This window comes from Oncorhynchus nerka, linkage group LG22 (genome assembly GCF_034236695.1).
Source record: "Oncorhynchus nerka isolate Pitt River linkage group LG22, Oner_Uvic_2.0, whole genome shotgun sequence".
Lineage (NCBI taxonomy): Eukaryota > Metazoa > Chordata > Actinopteri > Salmoniformes > Salmonidae > Oncorhynchus > Oncorhynchus nerka.
This window is the reverse complement of record NC_088417.1, coordinates 97,306,393-97,329,989: the sequence shown is the minus strand read 5'-3', so window position 1 is coordinate 97,329,989 and position 23,597 is coordinate 97,306,393. Positions and strand designations below refer to the sequence as shown.

Sequence of the window (23,597 nt, the reverse complement as noted above, 5' to 3'; positions counted from 1 at the left end):
GAAAACACGCAATGTCTTTATCTGAACATTCCAGTGCTAAGTTGAGTCGGTTCAACCATAGGTTAATTAACCTTTCTGCTTACTTAAAAAAAATGTTTTTTTTAAAAATCCAATCTTCTCCAACCTGGCTGGAATGGTATTTATTTTATTACCTACCCCCTGTTTCAGGCTCCACAATCCCTCACTTATGAATTCATATTGTTAATCAGATATAATAAAACAGAGTATAAGCTTAATTAGTTATATTTCTATTTAAAATGTAGATATTGTTTAGTCATTATCCATAAAATTCCTAACAACCAATGCAACACTAGTGAAAAACAAGTTTTTGTTCATTTCATTCCATTAAATGAGTTGTCAATTTATTCATCGTCTTTTGTTTTTGAGTGCTCTTGTCAAGGTGGAGTAAGGATGCACACCTGATTACACATAGAAGTAGTACTAGGCCTGCACGCAAAATGGAAGTGTTGTACGAGTTTAAGTGGTTTATGGTTATGTAAATTACATTTTGCCTCTGCCTGTTCTGAAGTCTTTATAAAGGATTACATAAGAGCTTGTGACAATAATTAATAAGTCATTTGATTTGATTAGGATCTCTTTAATGTCCTCATTTGGACTAATCTTCCAAGAGTCCTTAAACATTCAAATACAATTTATAATACGATCACATTTTCACATATAACACACTGTGATATTGACCAGATTAATACTCTAACAGTCTAAAAAGATAGATTGATTCTTCCTATTAAATGTGCCCATTTTGGGAATCTGAGAGTATTTCTGATTGTCTTAACTCACCTCCACTAATGAGCTTCTCAAAGTCATTTTGTTTTCTTCACCTCAAAACACCAAGCAAACAAAGTTTGTTTTAACATTAAATTGAGCAAGACAATAGATCCACAATGTATTTGAAAAAAATATATATATTTCCAGCTCCCCCCCCCATTTGGGAAAAATATCTCATAGCTCTGATCCAGTGGAAACGTCATAAAATAGGACTACCTGATTACCACTATCACCGCCTGAACAAGTTGCTAGTGTGAGCTTCTGGTGATAGTTTATACAATATTTCAAGTTCTTTGCAGACAGGTCATGCACCGCCAATTTGATTTATAGGATATTCATTTTTGATCGGGATATGTTCTACCTGCAGGCTGCAATGTTTTTATTTGTTGGCTTTATGTAGCCTATTTCTCCACAGTCGCTAATAGAAGTTACGGTTAGATTATTTAGTTATTATTTGTTGTATTTTCATTCAGATAGAATTTTGATTACCCACATGACAATGATTTTGAGATACGGCGTTATTAAAAATTAAATGAAAATGTGAAAACCATAACTGGCATGCAGATCGGTAGAAATGGTAACATAAACAAACTGGCATTCCACATGTTGCCGACCACTCGTGTAACCTAGTTACCGGCACCTTCAACAGCATAACAGAAGGCCAGCGGGAGAAGAGGATGTTCGGGTCAATTAGTGTTTTTTTTCCTCTTGATCTCTGGCTCCCTCTTGAATCACGTGTCTTATTTAATGAAACAGTGCGCTTAAAGCATCAGACACGCTCAATGCATATAGTTGATTTTATTCCAACACATATGGTGTGTCTATATACAGAAAAATACACGACTTTCGGTCGACCAAGTTGGAGACCAACTACGACGTAGTAGGCTACTACACTCACCAGCCAGCCTCCAGTGATGATGAGGGCGTTCCTGCCAGGCTCAGGGAAGAAAGGATCCGGTACCTTCTTCCTGGTCCGACCGAATGCAGGCGGCTGATCCCTTCGGTTTGCCTGTCTGATCCGCAGCTTCTCACTGGTCACAAAACACAGAATGATTTAAATGTAGGGGGTTTAAAAATAACACACTGTAAATTAACAAGATGTATATTTGATCCCAGAGGATGTAAGTATTATTGAAAATCAAACCTACTTGACATCCTCTCCATAGTGGATCTGCATATCATCGGTAAGCAGCTTACAGGAATAGCCAATGTTCTCAGCCGTTTCTGCAGGAAATGGTAAAGCCTCCACGTTTCTTTCCATCCCAGCCATCAATACACATTTAATCCATCAAGCTGCAGACTCCGTGAAGTAGCAGCTCAAGAAGGTTTGATCTCAATACTTAATGTCAACAGTAAAACATTGTTGGGAGGTAAACACGACATCCTATAGTACATTACTATGAGCCCTGGCCACTATATAGGGAACCCCAGTCTCTGGTTGCATAGAGATGAACATTCCAGAGGCTCTCCCCACGACAGAGACTATACCTTTCTTATCTCCAGTCAGGACCCAGATCTTGATGTCAGCCTTTGCCAGCTTGGCGATGGTCTCAGGAACGCCGTCCTGTAGCTTGTCCTCGATGGCAGTCGCTCCGATCATCTGCCGATGAGGCAAAGCAAACATGTCTCCTTTAAGAGTAGAAGGAAGCAGCAACTTTTGGACGAGGCAAAGCCCTGAACAGCGTGTATGTAAACATGAACTAATGAAACTTGTAGAACATATTCGTAAAGTATTCAGACTTCTCCCACATTTTATTACGTTATGCCTTATTGTAAAAAATAAAACTCACTCTAGACACAATACCCCATAACGACAAAGCAAAAACAGGCTTAGATTTTTCTGCAAATGTATTAAAAAAATTAAAAACGGAGGATTCAGACCCTGAAATACCTTATTTACATACGTATTCAGACCCTTTGCTATGAGACTCAAAAATGAGATCAGGTGCATCCGGTTTCCATTGATCATCCTTGAGATGTTTCTACAACTTGATTGGAGTCCACCTGTGGTAAATTCAATTGATTGGACATGATTTGGAAAGGCACACACTTGTCTATATAAGTTCCCACGGTTGACAGTGCATGTCAGAGCAAAAACAAAGCCATGAGGTAGAAAGATTTGCCTGTAGAGCTCCGAGACACAGATCTGGGGAAGGGTACCAAAACAATTCTGCAGCATTGAAGGTCCCCAAGAACACAATGGCATCCATCATTCTTAAATGGAAGATGATTGGAAACACCAAGACTCTTCCTGGAGCTGGCCGCCCGGCCAAACTGAGCAATCGGGAGAGAAGGTCCTTGATCAGGGAGGTGAAGGGGATGTTTTTCAGGGACTGGGAGACTAGTCAGGATCAAGGGAAAGATGAACGGATAAAAGAACAGAGAGATCCTTGATCCAGAGCGCTCAGGACCTCAGAATGGGGCAAAGGTTCACCTTCCAACAGGACAACGACCCTAAGCACACAGCCAAGACAGTCTCTGAATGTCCTCGAGTAGCCCTGCCAGAGCACGATCAAACATCTCTGGAGAGACCTGAAAATAGCTGTACAGCGACACTCCCAAACCAATCTAACAGAGCTTGATAGGATCTACAGAGAAGAAATGGGAGAAACTCCACAGATACAGGTGTGCCAAGCTTGTAGCGGCTCAAGGCTGTAATCACTGCCCAAGGTGCTTCAACAAAGTACTGAGTAAAGGGTCTAAGAATACTTATTCAGAATAAAAAAACTGACATTTACATAAATTTGTAATTTTGGGGTACTGGGTGTAGATTGATTAAGGGGGATAAAACTAATTAATACATTTTAGAATAAGGCTGTAATGTAACAAAATGTGGAAAAAGTCAAGAATTCTGAATACTTTCTGAATGCACTGTATTCTACTGCCCTAAAAGATATTACATAGATTTCGGTGGGTCCCCTGTAGGACGGTTGAGCTAACGTAGGCTAATATGATTAGCATGAGGTTTTAAGTAACAAGAACATTTTTCAGGATATAGACATATCTGATACAGGCAGAAAGCTTAAATTCGTGTTAATCTAACTGCACTGTCCAATTTACAGTAGCTATTACAGTGAAAGAATACTATGCTATTGTTTGAGGAGAGTGCACAGTTTTGAACATTAAGTTATTAATCAACAAATTAGGCATATTTGGGCAGTCTTGATACAATATTTTGAACAGAAATGCAATGGTTCATTGGTTCAGACTAAAACTTTGCACATATACTGCTGCCATCTAGTGGCCAATATCTAAATTGCACCTGGGATGGAATAATACATTATGGCCTTTCTCTTGCATTTCAAAGATGATGGTACAAAAAAAATATATATATATATTTATATTATCTTTTACCAGATCTAATGTGTTATATTCTCCTACATTCCTTTCACATTTCCACAAACTTCAACTACAAACTCGTTAGAAAAAAAAGGGACGATTCCTTGAGGTTAAATAGGTCCTAGATTTAACTGTCAATTTTGTTTAGCATGTTCTCATTATGTGGGATAAGCGTCCTACCATGAGGTTGCTCTCAATCTGTTCATACACTCGATCTAGAGCAGCCTCCCTGTTGCCCATAGCAACACTGGCAGCCTTGTGCTTCTTAGCCCAGGCGTCAAACTCCTGCTTACTGATATCCTTGTAGCACAGACACAAGGTCCGGAGAGTCTCGTTGGCAAAGATCTATAACGGAAGAGAAGGTTTTGCTTTATTTGAACATCATGGAATTACTGAAATGAGAAACAATGAATAAACAGGGGGATAATTTTCACCATTCTGGAACTACTGGAGCCAAGATTCATTCAATAAGTGACCAACCAAAAAGAGAAAGTCCAGCTCAAAATACAACCACACACATGCTTCATAGCCTGGCCCCGACAACTCTACATAGGCTGGATGTAAAGGATGGTTTTCAGCCTATCAAAAGACACCAGTGACTTACGTCTAGAGCAGTCTGGGTCACTTCCTTGTGTTTGGAGTTAGGAGAGAGGCGTTCGTAGATGACCGTGTCTGCTCCTTTGCAGTACAAACGGATCCGACCGTCAGGGAACCTCACTGTCAGAGAGAGAGAGAGAGGAGACTGCATGTTAGGGAGATGGTCACAGTGAAAAGGCTAGTATTACAACATTTCAGAAGCTTTGTCAAAGTTCCCATAAATCCAGACCGGTTAGAAGATTTCCAAATCATCAAGGAATGAGCAGGGAGGGAATTCTCCAACTCGGAATTCCAATAAACCTCGGAACTTTGCGAAAATTCCCAGAACTTCACATCCCTAGAGGGGACACCATGATCACAGTCTTAAAACAGTCACTCACGGATGATGGACATGCGTTTGCGGTCGCTGTTAAAGTCGAGCAGGGCCAGCACCTCGTAGGTCATCTCCTGGTCCATCTCGCTGATGGTGATGGTGTCCTGGGTACGGGACAGGAACACAAAACCAAAGTTCCTGGCAGCAGTCACCAGAGCTCCCTCATCAGGAGAGGCTGCCTGGTACACCAACTCATCTGAGGATTCAGGACAACAGACACATCAAGACATACAAACTCTGTGGCCAGAGGTTATGTCACACCTTTATTATAGAATAGTCATCGGTGTCCATGGTACTCTAAACTAAAACTACCTGGACTGGTTTCCCAGACAAAGATAAAAGCTCGGTTCTGGACTAAGGATTCTCCATCAAGTTCAGGACCAGACTTTTTCTTTTAGGTATCCAGGAAAACAGCCCATTATGTATAAGAATTGGTTTCTGAATTTTGACCTCTAGCATTACTATAATGCAGGTTGCTCACCCAGTCTCTGTTCTGTATGTGCTAACTAGAGGACTTCAAACGCTAAATGCGCTTGTAGTTCATTAACCTCTTAAGTCGACCCTCTACTTTTTTGAACATTCTGTTAAAAATCGCGCAACATTTCAGCGCCCTGCTACTCATGCCAGGAATATAGTATATGCATTTGCTTAGTCTGTGTGGATAGAAAACACTCAGACGTTTATAAAACTGGTTAAATCACTGCTGTGGCTTTACCAGAACGGCATTTACATCGAAAAGCACAGGAAAAACTGATCACTGAAAATGGGAAAATATATCCATGCGCTACTTGAACCCATTGATAAAGGTGAACCACAATTAATTGACTGAGGTTGCAGTACCTACAGCTTCCACACGGTGTCTAGAGTCTTGTCATTTCCCTTCGAGATTTTTCTTGGTCAAACACATGCAGGGCACCGTATCTCCTATGGTCTAGGACCGGAGTTTCTAGCCGGACATTTTTCCAGACGGACAGCTAATGATCTTTACATCGCCTCCTGATGAATTTTATCGCTTATTAACGTTTACTAATACCTAAAGTTGCATTACAAACGTATTTCGAAGTGTTTTGTGAAAGTTTATCGTCGACTTTTTGAATTTTAAAAAATGACGTTACGTTTTGAAACGATGTTTTTTTCGTTTATCACACAGTCTACATATAACGATATCTAGGCTTTATATGGACCGATTTAATCGAAATAAAGACCCAAATAGTGTTTATGGGACATCTAGGAGTGCCAACAAAGAAGATGGTGAAAGGTAATGAATGTTTTCTATTTTATTGTGCGGTTTGTGTAACGCCGAAATGCTAATTATTTTGTTTACGTCCCCTGTGGGTCTTTTTGGGTGTTACATGCTATCAGATAATAGCTTCTCATGCTTTCGCCGAAAAGCATTTTAAAAATCTGACTTGTTGCCTGGATTCACAACGAGTGTAGCTTTAATTCGATACCCTGCATGTGTATTTTAATGAACTTTTGAGTTTTAACTAATACTATTAGCATTTAGCGTAGCGCATTTGCATTTCCAGAGCTCAGGTTAAAAGTTGTTCTCCATGGTACTCTGAATACACATCCACTCTGGGGCCAGATCTCCATGGTACTCTGAAGGAAGGCTACCTAGTCTTTCTAGGTGTGTTCAATTAACAGGACTAATCACATACTGTATGTGTGTAATCAGTGATTTCTGAACTGACCAATCAATAAATAAATAAAATCATCCAATGATTGATTGAACTTTGAACTCTATCATCACTGCGCAGGTTCCTCACCTTCTTTCTGCTCCACCATGACAGTGTGACACAGAGACAGCAGCTTGAAGAACTCCAAGGTGTCTTTGTCCTTCATGGACCGGATGCAGGCCACCAGGGAATGATCCAAGTACTCAAACTTCCTGTCTGCGTACTTGTTCCAGGTGAAGTCCACTGGCTGTGAAGTACCGAGGGAAAGAAATGACCATCAAGACAATGCTATAGATGAAGCACTGTATGTGTCAAATCTGAATAAAATACTGTTTCAGTAAAAAAAAAAATGTTTTTTTAAATAAAGTACCTTCCCACGATCCAGAGGTACACCCGCAACATTAGCAGGGTCACCTGTCAAATGAAAAGACATGAATACATCACGTCATAACACAAGCTTCAAAAACGACATTTACAGGTGAAATCTGTTACGTTAAAAAACAATGCAGAGTGGACCAGGAAGTCCAGTCAAGCAATACTTGGGAGACCTTTAAAAATGGTCATTTGGTAATAACAACAAACCAAATGTTACTGGTCACATACACATATTTAGTAGACGGTGAAGGAAGCGTCCATGCTGAATATTGTTAAAATATTTTTAACTAGAAATGTGTCAATGTTGACATCCTAAGAAAATAGTTCATAAAATTTTACTTTTTTGTGAAAGGACAACCACAGTGACAACGACAGCATGAACTGATCTGGGAACATCAAGCTACACTCTAGCCAGCATGTAACAAATTGGTCTTACCAAAGGTGTGTCCAGCAATGGTGCATTTCTTGAAGGCCATGATGTTCTGCGTGAGGGTACCGGTCTTATCTGAGAAGATGTATTCGATCTGACCCAGTTGCTCGTTGAGGGTGGTGGTGCGGGCCTTGGCTGGGGTGTCTTTCTCCTGGTAGTACATCTGAAGGTCCCAGTTGATGAACTTAGACTGGCCCAAACGAATCACCTCCACACTGGAGAGGAAATTGGAAATATATTTCACCTTTATTTTAAACACGGATAGATTAGAAACCTATTCTGGATGTGGGGACCTGAAATAATCTCATGACGACTCAATACAGTATTCTATTATTATTCCCTAAGGTACACAGGTACATGGGTGTTAGGATACTAGGAACTAGGAGATAATACGACCGTTCAGAGGATACTAGAAGATAATACGACCGTTCAGAGGATACCGGGACCTAGGAGATAATACGACCGTTCAGAGGATACTAGAAGATAATATGACCGTTCAGAGGATACTAGAAGATAATACGACCGTTCAGAGGATACCGGGACCTAGGAGATAATACGACCGTTCAGAGGATACTAGAAGATAATAAGACCGTTCAGAGGATACTAGGAACTAGGAGATAATAAGACCGTTCAGAGGATACTAGGAGATAATAAGACCGTTCAGAGGATACTAGGAACTAGGAGATAATACGACCGTTCAGAGGATACTAGAAGATAATAAGACCGTTCAGAGGATACTAGGAACTAGGAGATAATAAGACCGTTCAGAGGATACTAGGAGATAATAAGACCGTTCAGAGGATACTAGGAACTAGGAGATAATACGACCGTTCAGAGGATACTAGGAGATAATACGACCGTTCAGAGGATACTAGGAACTAGGAGATAATAAGACCATTCAGAGGATACTAGGAGATAATAAGACCGTTCAGAGGATACTAGGAACTAGGAGACAATACGACCGTTCAGAGGATACTAGGAGATAATAAGACCGTTCAGAGGATACTGGGAACTAGGAGATAATATGACCGTTCAGAGGATACTAGGAACTAGGAGATAATACGACCATTCAGAGGATACTAGGAGATAATAAGACCATTCAGAGGATACTAGGAGATAATAAGACCGTTCAGAGGATACTAGGAGATAATAAGACCGTTCAGAGGATACTAGGAGATAATAAGACCGTTCAGAGGATACTGAGAACTCACCTGACGTAGAGGGAGATGGGAACCATGGTGTTGAGCACGATGATGTACCCCCAGAAGCTGAGGAAACCTCTGTAAGAAGCAGTCTGGTCCTTACCGTCATACAGATACCAGGCCTTGCTGCCTACTTCCTCGTACCAGAAGGTGTTTCCGATGGCCAGGCCAGCACACAACAGGACCAGGATTACAAAGATCTGGAGAGAAGGAATTTAAATCAATAGTTTTCATACTTTCTTACACTGCATCTCTATTTCCACAAGCATTCATCTCATCTCAAGCATGTATTTATTATGGATCCCCATTAGTTCCTGCCACAGCAGCAGCTACTCTTCCTGGGGTTTATTATGGATCCCCATTAGTTTCTGCCAAGGCAGCAGCAACTCTTCCTGGGTTCCAGTAATTTTTAAACATTAAAATACATTTTACAGATTTCACAATGCATTAAGTGTGCGCCCACAGGCCACTACGCTACAAAACAATCCAGGTGTGTTTGTTATGTTGTCTGTGTGTTTGTTATGTTGTCTCTGTCTGTCTGTCTGTCTGTCTGTCTGTCTGTCTGTCTGTCTGTCTGTCTGTCTGTCTGTCTGTCTGTCTGTCTGTCTGTCTGTCTGTCTGTCTGTCTGTCTGTCTGTCTGTCTGTCTGTCTGTCTGTCTGTCTGTCTGTCTGTCTGTCTGTCTGTCTGTCTGTCTGTCTGTCTGTCTGTCTGTCTGTCTGTCTGTCTGTCTGTCTGTCTGTCTGTCTGTCTGTCTGTCTGTCTGTCTGTCTGTCTGTCTGTCTGTCTGTCTGTCTGTCTGTCTGTGTGTGTGTGTTGTCTGTGTGTGTGTGTATGTTGTCTGTGTGTGTGTGTGTGTGTTGTCTGTGTGTGTTGTCTGTGTGTGTGTGTGTGTGTTGTCTGTGTGTGTGTGTGTGTGTGTGTGTTGTCTGTGTGTGTGTGTGTCTGTGTGTGTGTGTTGTCTGTGTGTGTGTGTGTTGTCTGTGTGTGTGTGTGTTGTCTGTGTGTGTGTGTGTTGTCTGTGTGTGTGTGTGTTGTCTGTGTGTGTGTGTGTGTGTGTGTGTGTCTTCACAGTCCTCGTTGTTCCATAAAGGTGTATTTTTTATCTGTTTTTTAAACCCGATTTTACTGCTGCATCCGTTACCTGATGTGGAATAGAGTTCCATGTAGTCGTGGCTCTATGTAGTACTGTGGAATAGAGTTCCATGTAGTCATGGCTCTATGTAGTACTGTGGAATAGAGTTCCATGTAGTCATGGCTCTATGTAGTACTGTGGAATATAGTTCCATGTAGTCATGGCTCTATGTAGTACTGTGGAATAGAGTTCCATGTAGTCATGGCTCTATGTAGTACTGTGGAATAGAGTTCCATGTAGTCATGGCTCTATGTAGTACTGTGGAATAGAGTTCCATGTAGTCATAGCTCTATGTAGTACTGTGGAATAGAGTTCCATGTAGTCATGGCTCTATGTAGTACTGTGGAATAGAGTTCCATGTAGTCATGGCTCTATGTTGTACTGTGGAATAGAGTTCCATGTAGTCATGGCTCTATGTAGTACTGTGGAATAGAGTTCCATGTAGTCATGGCTCTATGTAGTACTGTGGAATAGAGTTCCATGTAGTCATGGCTCTATGTAGTACTGTGGAATAGAGTTCCATGTAGTCATGGCTCTATGTTGTACTGTGGAATAGAGTTCCATGTAGTCATGGCTCTATGTAGTACTGTGGAATAGAGTTCCATGTAGTCATGGCTCTATGTAGTACTGTGGAATAGAGTTCCATGTAGTCATGGCTCTATGTAGTACTGTGGAATAGAGTTCCATGTAGTCGTGGCTCTATGTAGTACTGTGGAATAGAGTTCCATGTAGTCGTGGCTCTATGTAGTACTGTGGAATAGAGTTCCATGTAGTCATGGCTCTATGTAGTACTGTGGAATAGAGTTCCATGTAGTCATGGCTCTATGTAGTACTGTGGAATATAGTTCCATGTAGTCATGGCTCTATGTAGTACTGTGGAATAGAGTTCCATGTAGTCATGGCTCTATGTAGTACTGTGGAATAGAGTTCCATGTAGTCATGGCTCTATGTAGTACTGTGGAATAGAGTTCCATGTAGTCATAGCTCTATGTAGTACTGTGGAATAGAGTTCCATGTAGTCATGGCTCTATGTAGTACTGTGGAATAGAGTTCCATGTAGTCATGGCTCTATGTTGTACTGTGGAATAGAGTTCCATGTAGTCATGGCTCTATGTAGTACTGTGGAATAGAGTTCCATGTAGTCATGGCTCTATGTAGTACTGTGGAATAGAGTTCCATGTAGTCATGGCTCTATGTAGTACTGTGGAATAGAGTTCCATGTAGTCATGGCTCTATGTTGTACTGTGGAATAGAGTTCCATGTAGTCATGGCTCTATGTAGTACTGTGGAATAGAGTTCCATGTAGTCATGGCTCTATGTAGTACTGTGGAATAGAGTTCCATGTAGTCATGGCTCTATGTAGTACTGTGGAATAGAGTTCCATGTAGTCATGGCTCTATGTAGTACTGTGGAATAGAGTTCCATGTAGTCATGGCTCTATGTATTACTGTGGAATATAGTTCCATGTAGTCATGGCTCTATGTAGTACTGTGGAATAGAGTTCCATGTTGTCATGGCTCTATGTAGTACTGTGGATTAGAGTTCCATATAGTCATGGCTCTATGTAGTACTGTGGAATAGAGGTCCATGTAGTCATGGCTCTATGTAGTACTGTGGAATAGAGGTCCAAATAGTCATGGCTCTATGTAGTACTGTGGAATAGAGTTCCATGTAGTCATGGCTCTATGTAGTACTGTGGAATAGAGTTCCATGTAGTCATGGCTCTATGTAGTACTGTGGAATAGAGTTCCATGTTGTCATGGCTCTATGTAGTACTGTGGATTAGAGTTCCATATAGTCATGGCTCTATGTAGTACTGTGGAATAGAGTTCCATATAGTCATGGCTCTATGTAGTACTGTGGAATAGAGTTCCAAATAGTCATGGCTCTATGTAGTACTGTGGAATAGAGTTCCATATAGTCATGGCTCTATGTAGTACTGTGGAATAGAGTTCATGTAGTCATGGCTCTATGTAGTACTGTGGAATAGAGTTCATGTAGTCATGGCTCTATGTAGTACTTTGCGCTTCCCGTAGTGTTCTGGATTGGGGACTGTGAAGAGACCTCTGGTGGCATGTCTTGAGTCCGAGCTGTGTGCTAGTACCTCGGTGCACTCTGGTGGCATGTCTTGAGTCCGAGCTGTGTGCTAGTACCTCGGTGCACTCTGGTGGCATGTCTTGAGTCCGAGCTGTGTGCTAGTACCTCGGTGCACTCTGGTGGCCTGTCTTGAGTCCGAGCTGTGTGCTAGTACCTCGGTGCACTCTGGTGGCCTGTCTTGAGTCCGAGCTGTGTGCTAGTACCTCGGTGCACTCTGGTGGCCTGTCTTGAGTCCGAGCTGTGTGCTAGTACCTCGGTGCACTCTGGTGGCCTGTCTTGAGTCCGAGCTGTGTGCTAGTACCTCGGTGCACTCTGGTGGCCTGTCTTGAGTCCGAGCTGTGTGCTAGTACCTCGGTGCACTCTGGTGGCCTGTCTTGAGTCCGAGCTGTGTGCTAGTACCTCGGTGCACTCTGGTGGCCTGTCTTGAGTCCGAGCTGTGTGCTAGTACCTCGGTGCACTCTGGTGGCCTGTCTTGAGTCCGAGCTGTGTGCTAGTACCTCGGTGCACTCTGGTGGCCTGTCTTGTGTCCGAGCTGTGTGCTAGTACCTCGGTGCACTCTGGTGGCATGTCTTGAGTCCGAGCTGTGTGCTAGTACCTCGGTGCACTCTGGTGGCATGTCTTGAGTCCGAGCTGTGTGCTAGTACCTCGGTGCACTCTGGTGGCATGTCTTGAGTCCGAGCTGTGTGCTAGTACCTCGGTGCACTCTGGTGGCATGTCTTGAGTCCGAGCTGTGTGCTAGTACCTCGGTGCACTCTGGTGGCATGTCTTGAGTCCGAGCTGTGTGCTAGTACCTCGGTGCACTCTGGTGGCCTGTCTTGAGTCCGAGCTGTGTGCTAGTACCTCGGTGCACTCTGGTGGCATGTCTTGAGTCCGAGCTGTGTGCTAGTACCTCGGTGCACTCAACAGGTCAAACATTCTTATAAAAACAAGTCATACATTCAGCTCTACGTGTACATTCAGCTCTACGTGTACATTCAGCTCTACGTGTACATTCAGCTCTACGTGTACATTCAGCTCTACGTGTACATTCAGCGCTACGTGTACATTCAGCTCTACGTGTACATTCAGCGCTACGTGTACATTCAGCTCTACGTGTACATTCAGCTCTACGTGTACATTCAGCGCTACGTGTACATTCAGCTCTACGTGTACATTCAGCTCTACGTGTACATTCAGCTCTGCGTGTACATTCAGCGCTACGTGTACATTCAGCTCTACGTGTACATTCAGCTCTACGTGTACATTCAGCTCTACGTGTACATTCAGCTCTACGTGTACATTCAGCGCTACGTGTACATTCAGCGCTACGTGTACATTCAGCTCTACGTGTACATTCAGCGCTACGTGTACATTCAGCTCTACGTGTACATTCAGCGCTACGTGTACATTTAGCGCTACGTGTACATTCAGCTCTACGTGTACATTCAGCTCTACGTGTACATTCAGCTCTACGTGTACATTCAGCACTACGTGTACATTCAGCGCTACGTGTACATTCAGCTCTACGTGTACATTCAGCGCTACGTGTACATTTAGCGCTACGTGTACATTTAGCGCTACGTGTACATTCAGCTCTACGTGTACATTCAGCTCTACGTGTACATTCAGCTCTACGTGTACATTCAGCTCTACGTGTACATTCAGCTCTACGTGTACATTTAGCGCTACGTGAACATTTAGCGCTACATGTACATTCAGCGCTACGTGTACATTTAGCTCTACGTGTTCTGGGCCAGTTGTAATTTTCCATAGTCCCTCTGTGTCACCTGACCACACAACTGGGGAGCAGTCCAGGTGCGACAAAACTAGAGCCTGTAGGACCTGCCTTGTTGAGATTGTCATTAAGGCAGAGCAGCCGCCTCCTCTGCGTTGCAGTGTTGCAGCTTCACTACAGCCTGGGGTTCGATCCCAGCCGGCCGTGACCAGGAGTCCCAAATGGTGGCGCACAATTTAACAAGCGTCGTCCGGGTAAGTTTGGCTGGGGGGGCTTCCTTGGCTTATCGTGCTCTAGCGACTCCTTGTGGCGGGTCGGGCGCCTGCAGGCTGACTTCGGTCATCAGGTGAACAGTGTTTTCGCCAACACATTGGTGCAGCTGGATTCCGGATTAAGCGAGAAGGTGTTTAGAAGTGTGGCTTGGCGGGTCATGTTTCAGCATGACTCGTCTTTTCATCTCTCCCGAGCCCGTTGGGGAGTTGCAGTGATGAGACAAGATCATAAAATCGAGTCCAAAAGGGTGTTTACATTTTTTTATTAAAAAAAAGGCAGATCTATCCCCATCTTGCGTCTGCTAAATGACTTAAATGTAAATGTAAATCTTAGCCACTGTTGCTTTTGAGGGGGATGGGCTCATGGTAATGGCTGGAGCGGAATAAATGGAATGGTATCAAATATGTCAAACACGTGGTTTCCATGGGTTTGATGCCATTCCATTTGCTCCGTTCCAGACATTATTATGAGCCGTTCTCCCCTCAGAAACCGACCACCGGTTTTTGACCATAACAGTTTACAATCCAGGGTTACGCCAAGCAGTTTAGTCTCCTCAACTAGCTCAATTTCCACATTATTCATGTCAAGACTTAGTTGAGGTTTAAGGGTTTAGTGAATGATTTGCTCCAAATAAAATGCTTATTAGGTTTTAGAAAATATCTAGGACCAATTGATTTCTTGCCAGGCACTCTAAAAACAGACTGCAGCTCATTGTTAAGAGTTACAGTGATTTAACTTGGTGTAGTATCTGACGTGTGTAGTTACAGTGATTTAACTTGGTGTGGTAGCTGACGTGTGTAGTGTTGAGTCGTCCTCATACATAGAAACACAGCCTTTACTCAGAGCCAGTGGCAGGTGATTAGACAGCTGCCCTGGGGAATTCCTGATTCTACCTGGATTATGTTGGAGAACACCCTCTGTGTTAAGACAGGTAACTCTTCATAATATAGCAGGCGCTGTAAAGTCATAACATATAAGTTCTTTCAGCAGCAGGCTATGATAAATGTCAAAAGCCGCACTGAAGTCTAACAAAACAGCCACCAATCTTATCAATTTCTCTCAGCCTATCATCAGTCATTTGTGTAAGTGCGTGTTGAAAGCCCTTTCCCTATAAGCGTGCTGAAAGTCTTCACTTATTTACTGTAAAACAGCAGTGTATCTGCATTATAAAACGTTTACTAAGACCTCCGAGTAGCAACATAACGTGTGAAATGCTTGATAATGTATGTGATGTCAACAAAGGTATATTTTCTGGGTGACCTAAATATTGACTGGTTTTCATCAAGCTGCCCACTCAAGAAAAAGCTTCAAACTGTAACCAATTCAGTTTGAAATCCCCTGGTTCAGGTTGTCAGTCAACCTACCAGGGGATTTACAAACAGCACAGTAATGAAATCATCCACATGTATTGATCACATCTTAACTAACGCTACAGAAATCTGCTGTAGAGCAGTATCCAAATCCATCGGATGTATTGATCACAATATGGTAGCCATACAATGAATTCAGGAAGTATTCAGACCCCTTCTCTTTTTTCCAAGTTACAGCCTTATTTTAAAATGGATTAAATCAAAACAAATTCCTCAATCTATACACAATACCCCATAATGACAAAGTGAAAATATTTACACATTTATATAAAATTAAAATCCCAAATATCTTATTTACATATATATTATTCAGACTTTTTTGCTTTGAGACAAAAGAAAATTGAGGTCAGGTGCATCCTGTTCCCATTGATCATCCTTGACATGTTTCTACAACTTGGAGTCCACTTGTGGTAAATTCAATTGAAAAAAAGGCACACACCAGTCTATATAGGTTCCCAAAGGTGGACTCCTGGAAACCAAGCCATGAGGTCGAAGGAATTGTCCGTAGAGCTCCGAGACAGGATTGCGTCGAGGCACAGAACTGGGGAAGGGTACCAAAAAAAATGTATGCAGCATTGAAGGTCCCCAAGAACACAGTAGCTTCCATCATTCTTAAATGGAAGAAGATCGGAAACACCAAGACTCTTCCTAGAGCTGGCCGACCAGCCAAACGGAGCAATCTGGAGAGAAGGGCATTGGCCAGTGAAGTGACCAAGAACCCAATGGACACTACCAGAGCTCCAGCAGGGACTGAGAGACTAGTCAGGAACCCAATGGTCACTACCAGAGCTCCAGCAGGGACTGAGAGACTAGTCAGGAACCCAATGGTCACTACCAGAGCTCCAGCAGGGACTGAGAGACTAGTCAGGAACCCAATGGTCACTACCAGAGCTCCAGCAGGGACTGAGAGACTAGTCAGGAACCCAATGGTCACTACCAGAGCTCCAGCAGGGACTGAGAGACTAGTCAGGAACCCAATGGTCACTACCAGAGCTCCAGCAGGGACTGAGAGACTAGTCAGGATCGAGGGAAAGATGAACGGAGCAAAGTAGAGAGAGATCCTTGATGAAAACCTGCTCCAGAGCGCTCAGGACCTCAGGACCTTCCAACAGGACAACGATACTAAACACACAGCCAAGACAACGCAGGTGTGGCTTCGGGGACAAGTCTCAATGTCCTTGGATGGCGCAGCCAGAGCCCGATCGAACATCTCTGGAGAAACCTGGAAATAGCTGTGCATCGACGACGCTCCCCATCCAACCTGACAGAGCTTGAGAGGATCTGCAGAGAAGAATCGGAGAACCTCCACAAAATACAGGTGTGCCAAGCTTATAGCTTCATACCATTTTAGAATAAGGGTAGCCTAGTGGTTAGAGCGTTGGTCTAGTAACTGAAAGGTTTCACGTTCAAATCCCCGAGCTGACAAGGTACAAATCTGTCGTTCTGCCCCTGAACAGGCAGTTAACCCACTGTTCCTAGGCCAGTTAACCCACTGTTCCTAGGCCAGTTAACCCACTGTTCCTAGGCCAGTTAACCCGCTGTTCCTAGGCCAGTTAACCCACTGTTCCTAGGCCAGTTAACCCACTGTTCCTAGGCCAGTTAACCCACTGTTCCTAGGCCAGTTAACCCGCTGTTCCTAGGCCAGTTAACCCGCTGTTCCTAGGCCAGTTAACCCGCTGTTCCTAGGCCAGTTAACCCGCTGTTCCTAGACCAGTTAACCCACTGTTCCTAGACCAGTTAACCCACTGTTCCTAGACCAGTTAACCCACTGTTCCTAGACCAGTTAACCCACTGTTCCTAGGCCAGTTAACCCACTGTTCCTAGGCCAGTTAACCCACTGTTCCTAGGCCAGTTAACCCACTGTTCCTAGGCCAGTTAACCCACTGTTCCTAGGCCAGTTAACCCACTGTTCCTAGGCCAGTTAACCCACTGTTCCTAGGCCAGTTAACCCACTGTTCCTAGACCAGTTAACCCACTGTTCCTAGACCCGTTAGCCCACTGTTCCTAGACCCGTTAGCCCACTGTTCCTAGACCCGTTAGCCCACTGTTCCTAGACCCGTTAGCCCACTGTTCCTAGACCCGTTAGCCCACTGTTCCTAGGCCAGTTAGCCCACTGTTCCTAGGCCAGTTAGCCCACTGTTCCTAGGCCAGTTAACCCTCTCACCATAGAGCTGTTTGAAGTCTGTGTCCAGTCCGGGATTCCTATCGCTAAGAGGATCCCCCCCCCCCCCCCCCGGGAGCTTGAAGAGGAACAGATTAAAGGGGAAGAACAGGTCAGATTACAGAGGGAAAAGCAACAGCTAGCAGGGAACACAGCCACAATTAGCATGGGACACCTTTGCAGTCCCAGCCAAAATGGAAAACCCTGCTAGCTTTATACTGATAGCTACCAGCTAGGATGGTAGCTAGCTCCAGCAAACAAATTCGGACTTCTTGGTCTGGCAGGATCCCGGGACAGATAGTAGTAGTCACAGCAACTGAGGATAACCGTGTCGCGTGAGCCAAAATTTAAAAAAGTATATCAACCAAACTTAGAGAGAAAACACTGGTCACAAATGTTTAAAAAAATAATAATAAACAGAGGTTTGTTGTTCAGCGTTCAACATACGTCACACTCTGATGTAAATGAATTTTAAAAGAGACTCCATTTCATAAAGGGTGAAATATTTTTGCGAAGGTGTAGTGGAGGACCGAAGGGAATACCACTTACAGTGTACACCATGTAGTTCATCAATTCATCGATTTTAGTCCTCTTGAATCTGGTCTTGCCCCCATTCCTCATGATTTTAGTGTCGGCGCCTACATCAAAACAGCAAACAAACAGATGAGTAAGGGTTTGCATATGAGATCCAAGACAGCATATCTACATGCCTGCATCTCATGTTGTTGGTAGGTCTGTATATTGATCAGGAACGTGTGTGAGATATTTACCTGAAAAGGATGTCTGTGGCTGTGTCAAGAGTGAGTGAAGTGAGTGGAGTGAATGAGTGGAGTGAGTGAGTGGAGTGAGTGAGTGAGTGAATGAGTGGAGTGAGTGGAGTGAGTGAATGAGTGGAGTGGAGTGAGTGGAGTGAGTGAGTGGAGTGAGTGAATGAGTGGAGTGAATGAGTGGAGTGAGTGGAGTGAGTGAATGGAGTGAGTGGAGTGAGTGAATGAGTGAGTGAGTGGAGTGAGTGAATGAGTGGAGTGAGTGAATGAGTGAGTGGAGTGAGTGAATGAGTGAGTGGAGTGAGTGAATGGAGTGAGTGAATGAGTGGAGTGAGTGGAGTGAGTGAATGAGTGGAGTGAGTGAGTGAGTGAGTGGAGTGAGTGAGTGGAGTGAGTGAATGGAGTGAGTGGAGTGAGTGAGTGGAGTGAGTGAATAAGTGGAGTGAGTGGAGTGAGTGGAGTGAGTGAGTGGAGTGGAGTGAGTGGAGTGGAGTGAGTGGAGTGAGTGAATGAGTGGAGTGAGTGGAGTGAGTGAATGAGTGGAGTGAGTGAGTGGAGTGAGTGGATTGAGTGAGTGGATTGAGTGGAGTGAATGGAGTAAATGGAGTAAATGGAGTGAATGGAGTGAGTGAATGAGTGAGTGAATGAGTGAGTGGAGTGAGTGAATGAGTGGAGTGAGTGAGTGGAGTGGGTGGAGTGAGTGAGTGAGTGGAGTGAGTGGAGTGAGTGGAGTGAGTGGAGTGGAGTGAGTGAGTGAGTGAGTGGAGTGAGTGGAGTGAGTGAGTGAGTGGAGTGAGTGAATGAGTGGAGTGAGTGAATGAGTGGAGTGAGTGGAGTGGAGTGAGTGGAGTGAGTGAATGGAGTGAGTGAATGAGTGGAGTGAATGAGTGGAGTGAGTGGAGTGAGTGAATGGAGTGAGTGAGTGGAGTGAGTGAGTGAGTGGAGTGAGTGAGTGAGTGAGTGAGTGGTGAGTGGAGTGAGTGAGTGGAGTGAGTGGAGTGAGTGAATGAGTGAGTGGAGTGAGTGAGTGAATGAGTGGAGTGAGTGAGTGAATGAGTGAGTGGAGTGAGTGAATGAGTGAGTGGAGTGAGTGAATGAGTGAGTGGAGTGAGTGAATGAGTGGAGTGAGTGAATGAGTGGAGTGAGTGGAGTGAGTGGAGTGAGTGAATGAGTGGAGTGAGTGAGTGAGTGGAGTGGAGTGAGTGAATGGAGTGAGTGAGTGGAGTGAGTGAATAAGTGGAGTGAGTGGAGTGAGTGAATGAGTGGAGTGAGTGAGTGAGTGAGTGGAGTGAGTGAGTGGAGTGGAGTGAGTGGAGTGGAGTGAGTGGAGTGAGTGAATGGAGTGAGTGGAGTGAGTGAATGAGTGGAGTGAGTGAATGGAGTGAGTGGAGTGAGTGAATGAGTGGAGTGAGTGGAGTGAGTGAATGAGTGGAGTGAGTGGAGTGAGTGAATGAGTGGAGTGAGTGAGTGGATTGAGTGAGTGGATTGAGTGGAGTGAATGGAGTAAATGGAGTAAATGGAGTGAATGGAGTGAGTGAATGAGTGAGTGGAGTGAGTGAGTGAGTGAGTGGAGTGAGTGAATGAGTGGAGTGAGTGAATGAGTGGAGTGGAGTGAGTGGAGTGGAGTGAGTGGAGTGAGTGAATGAGTGGAGTGAGTGAATGAGTGGAGTGGAGTGAGTGAATGAGTGGAGTGAGTGGAGTGAGTGGAGTGAGTGAATGAGTGGAGTGAGTGAATGAGTGGAGTGAGTGGAGTGAGTGAATGAGTGGAGTGAGTGAATGAGTGGAGTGAGTGAATGGAGTGAGTGGAGTGAGTGAATGAGTGGAGTGAGTGGAGTGAGTGAATGAGTGGAGTGAGTGAATGAGTGGAGTGAGTGGAGTGAGTGAATGAGTGGAGTGAGTGAATGAGTGGAGTGAGTGAATGGAGTGAGTGGAGTGAGTGAATGAGTGGAGTGAGTGGAGTGAGTGAGTGAATGAGTGGAGTGAGTGAGTGGAGTGGAGTGAGTGGAGTGAGTGAAGTGAGTGAATGAGTGAATGGAGTGAGTGGAGTGAGTGAATGAGTGGAGTGAGTGGAGTGAGTGAGTGAGTGAGTGGTGAGTGAGTGAGTGAGTGAGTGAGTGAGTGGAGTGAGTGAGTGAGTGAGTGAGTGAGTGAGTGAGTGAGTGAGTGAGTGAGTGGAGTGAGTGAGTGAGTGAATGAGTGTGTATATCCATTGGTTCTGAAAGGTTATGAAAGGTATTTACCTGCGAAGATGACCAGTCCGTGACACTCGTCAGTGTTTCTGATCCTACATCCTCTCAGCATCATATTGTCCAGATCCAGAGGGAAGCGGTCTTTCCTCCAACGCATGGTCCCCGTGAACTTATCCAGACGGTTGTTAGGCTCCTCACACACTATCACGGCTGTATGAGGAAACGAGGGAACAGTGACACACTATCGCGGCTGTATGAGGAAACGAGGGAACAGTGACACACTATCGCGGCTGTATGAGGAAACGAGGGAAAAGTGACCACACTATCACGGCTGTATGAGGAAACGAGGGAACAGTGACACACTATCGCGGCTGTATGAGGAAACGAGGGAACAGTGACCACACTATCGCGGCTGTATGAGGAAACGAGGGAACAGTGACCACACTATCGCGGCTGTATGAGGAAACGAGGGAACAGTGACCACACTATCGCGGCTGTATGAGGAAACGAGGGAACAGTGACCACACTATCGCGGCTGTATGAGGAAACGAGGGAACAGTGACCACACTATCACGGCTGTATGAGGAAACGAGGGAACAGTGACACACTATCACGGCTGCATGAGGAAACGAGGGAACAGTGACACACTATCGCGGCTGTATGAGGAAACAGTGACACACTATCACGGCTGTATGAGGAAACAAGGAAACAGTGACCCACCATCACGGCTGTATGAGGAAACAGTGACCCACCATCACGGCTGTATGAGGAAACAGTGACCTACTATCACGGCTGTATGAGGAAACAGTGACCCACTATCACGGCTGTATGAGGAAACAGTGACCCACTATCACGGCTGTATGAGGAAACAGTGACCCACTATCACGGCTGTATGAGGAAACAGTGACCCACTATCACGGCTGTATGAGGAAACAGTGACCCACTATCACGGCTGTATGAGGAAACAGTGACCCACTATCACGGCTGTATGAGGAAACAAGGGAACAGTGACCCACTATCACGGCTGTATGAGGAAACAGTAACCCACTATCACGGCTGTATGAGGAAACAGTGACCCACTATCACGGCTGTATGAGGAAACAGTGACCTACTATCACGGCTGTATGAGGATTCTCTCTCCCACTCCCTATCCAAAATACACACATTTTATACAACATTTTGGTCATTTGCAGATGCTCTTCTCCATAGCGATGTACAGTTAGTGCATTCCTCTTAAGACCCACCACACATATCTAAATAAATATACAGTATCTAACGTCCGTCTGTTAGTTAAGACGGACGGTACAGCAGTATGTTACCGTCAAACTGTGCCAGCTGGCCCTCCTCCTGCAGTCTCTCGTCTGTCACTTTCAGGCCCATTTTAAACTTCAGGTTGGTTTCCCTGCAAAACAATCAAATGTACATTGACATTTCAGTAGACTCATTTGGGGACAGTGCACTATATAGGGAATAGGGTTCTATAGGGCTCTGGTCTAAAGTAGTGCACTATATAGGGAATAGGGTTCCATAGGGCTCTGGTCTAAAGTAGAGCACTATATAGGGAATAGGGAGCCATTTGGGACAAGACCATAATTGAACGTCCATTGGAGAACATCTTACCCATCGAGCTCGGCGGTTTCAACATAACAAAGACTGTTGGGGTTTGAACTGGACAACAACAGAATGTCGGCCTAAATGAAAGAAAAAAAATGAGAAAAAAAAGCAAATAACCAAATCAAAATATTGTAACTGAATTATATAATGGCTAGTTGGGTTTTTAGTCAAAGAACAAATATATGACATTACCGGGATGTGATCATTTTTCTTCAAACGAACCACATCACCAACATGGATATTCATCCACTTCGACACTTGAAACCTGGTTTGGAAAAAAAAAAGGTGTGTTTCATTCAGCTATTCAGATTCTTTGTAGGTCATGTTCAAAACATGACCTTTGTCTTGATGCATAACACAGACAAATACAACAAAAACTATTCAAGATATTATAAAAGGGTATGCTGCTGCACCAAGGAGCTCCACACCCACAGACAGAAACTATAACAGTGTTGTGTAATAATATACATTCATACCATACACCTAGATATACAACTGTTCTCTCTGCTACCGCATGGCAAGCGGTACCGGAGTGCCAAGTCTAGGACAAAAAGGCTTCTCAACAGTTTTTACCCCCAAGCCATTAGACTCCTGAACAGGTAATCAAATGGCTACCCGGACTATTTGCATTGTGTAACCCTAACCCTAATGACCCGGATGTAACTTTGTGATCCTTCCTTAAAAACACTTCAAGTCCCGCCCAGTTGACTACTTTAAAATGGTGTTAACCTTCAATGGAGCTGCCCTCTTCATTAAAACTAGTTGTATCGAAGGAGTGATTCTCTGTGGTTCCTAGTCATTACCTGCCGTCCAGGAGAACTTCACACTTCCTATTATTGATCTCGTTGTCCATCCTGTGGCGGGCCTGTTAGAGAGGGAAAACACCAGGCAGGGGTTCAGCACTAAGATTAAAAATGGACCACAATGTTCTCTTCATTAAATGGAGTGCGCTGCATATGCCATCAATGAAAAGGAGGCCTATTTCTTGGTCTGTCTCTCATCTGTAGGAAGGACATGGTTGGATGAACAGAGTCTGTAGGAACGACATGGTTGGATGAACAGAGTCTGTAGGAACGACATGGTTGGATGAACAGAGTCTGTAGGAACGACATGGTTGGATGAACAGAGTCTGTAGGAACGACATGGTTGGATGAACAGAGTCTGTAGGAACGACATGGTTGGATGAACAGAGTCTGTAGGAAGGACATGGTTGGATGAACAGAGTCTGTAGGAACGACATGGTTGGATGAACAGAGTCTGTAGGAACGACATGGTTGGATGAACAGAGTCTGTAGGAACGACATGGTTGGATGAACAGGGTCTGTAGGAACGACATGGTTGGATGAACAGGGTCTGTAGGAAGGACATGGTTGGATGAAGTTAACAGAGTCTGTAGGAACGACATGGTTGGATGAACAGAGTCTGTAGGAACGACATGGTTGGATGAACAGAGTCTGTAGGAACGACATGGTTGGATGAACAGAGTCTGTAGGAACG

The 23,597-nt window shown here is 44.2% G+C and overlaps 1 protein-coding gene across 1 annotated transcript in view; it reads right to left on the bottom strand.

The window, feature by feature from the left end:
- Positions 1–23,597, bottom strand: part of LOC115104839 (phospholipid-transporting ATPase IC-like) — a 71,091-nt gene that overhangs the window by 17,486 nt on the left and 30,008 nt on the right. The window contains exons 6-21 of the mRNA XM_065007636.1: positions 22,904–22,965; positions 22,293–22,365; positions 22,107–22,177; positions 21,806–21,888; positions 20,538–20,696; positions 18,080–18,168; positions 8,791–8,981; positions 7,586–7,794; positions 7,145–7,188; positions 6,865–7,021; positions 5,103–5,291; positions 4,730–4,842; positions 4,306–4,470; positions 2,275–2,386; positions 1,935–2,010; positions 1,685–1,817 (exon numbers count right to left, since the gene is read on the bottom strand). Of these exons, the coding sequence (XP_064863708.1) occupies positions 1,685–1,817; positions 1,935–2,010; positions 2,275–2,386; positions 4,306–4,470; positions 4,730–4,842; positions 5,103–5,291; positions 6,865–7,021; positions 7,145–7,188; positions 7,586–7,794; positions 8,791–8,981; positions 18,080–18,168; positions 20,538–20,696; positions 21,806–21,888; positions 22,107–22,177; positions 22,293–22,365; positions 22,904–22,965 (1,926 nt within the window). The remainder of the gene's footprint in view (positions 1–1,684; positions 1,818–1,934; positions 2,011–2,274; positions 2,387–4,305; positions 4,471–4,729; positions 4,843–5,102; positions 5,292–6,864; positions 7,022–7,144; positions 7,189–7,585; positions 7,795–8,790; positions 8,982–18,079; positions 18,169–20,537; positions 20,697–21,805; positions 21,889–22,106; positions 22,178–22,292; positions 22,366–22,903; positions 22,966–23,597) is intronic.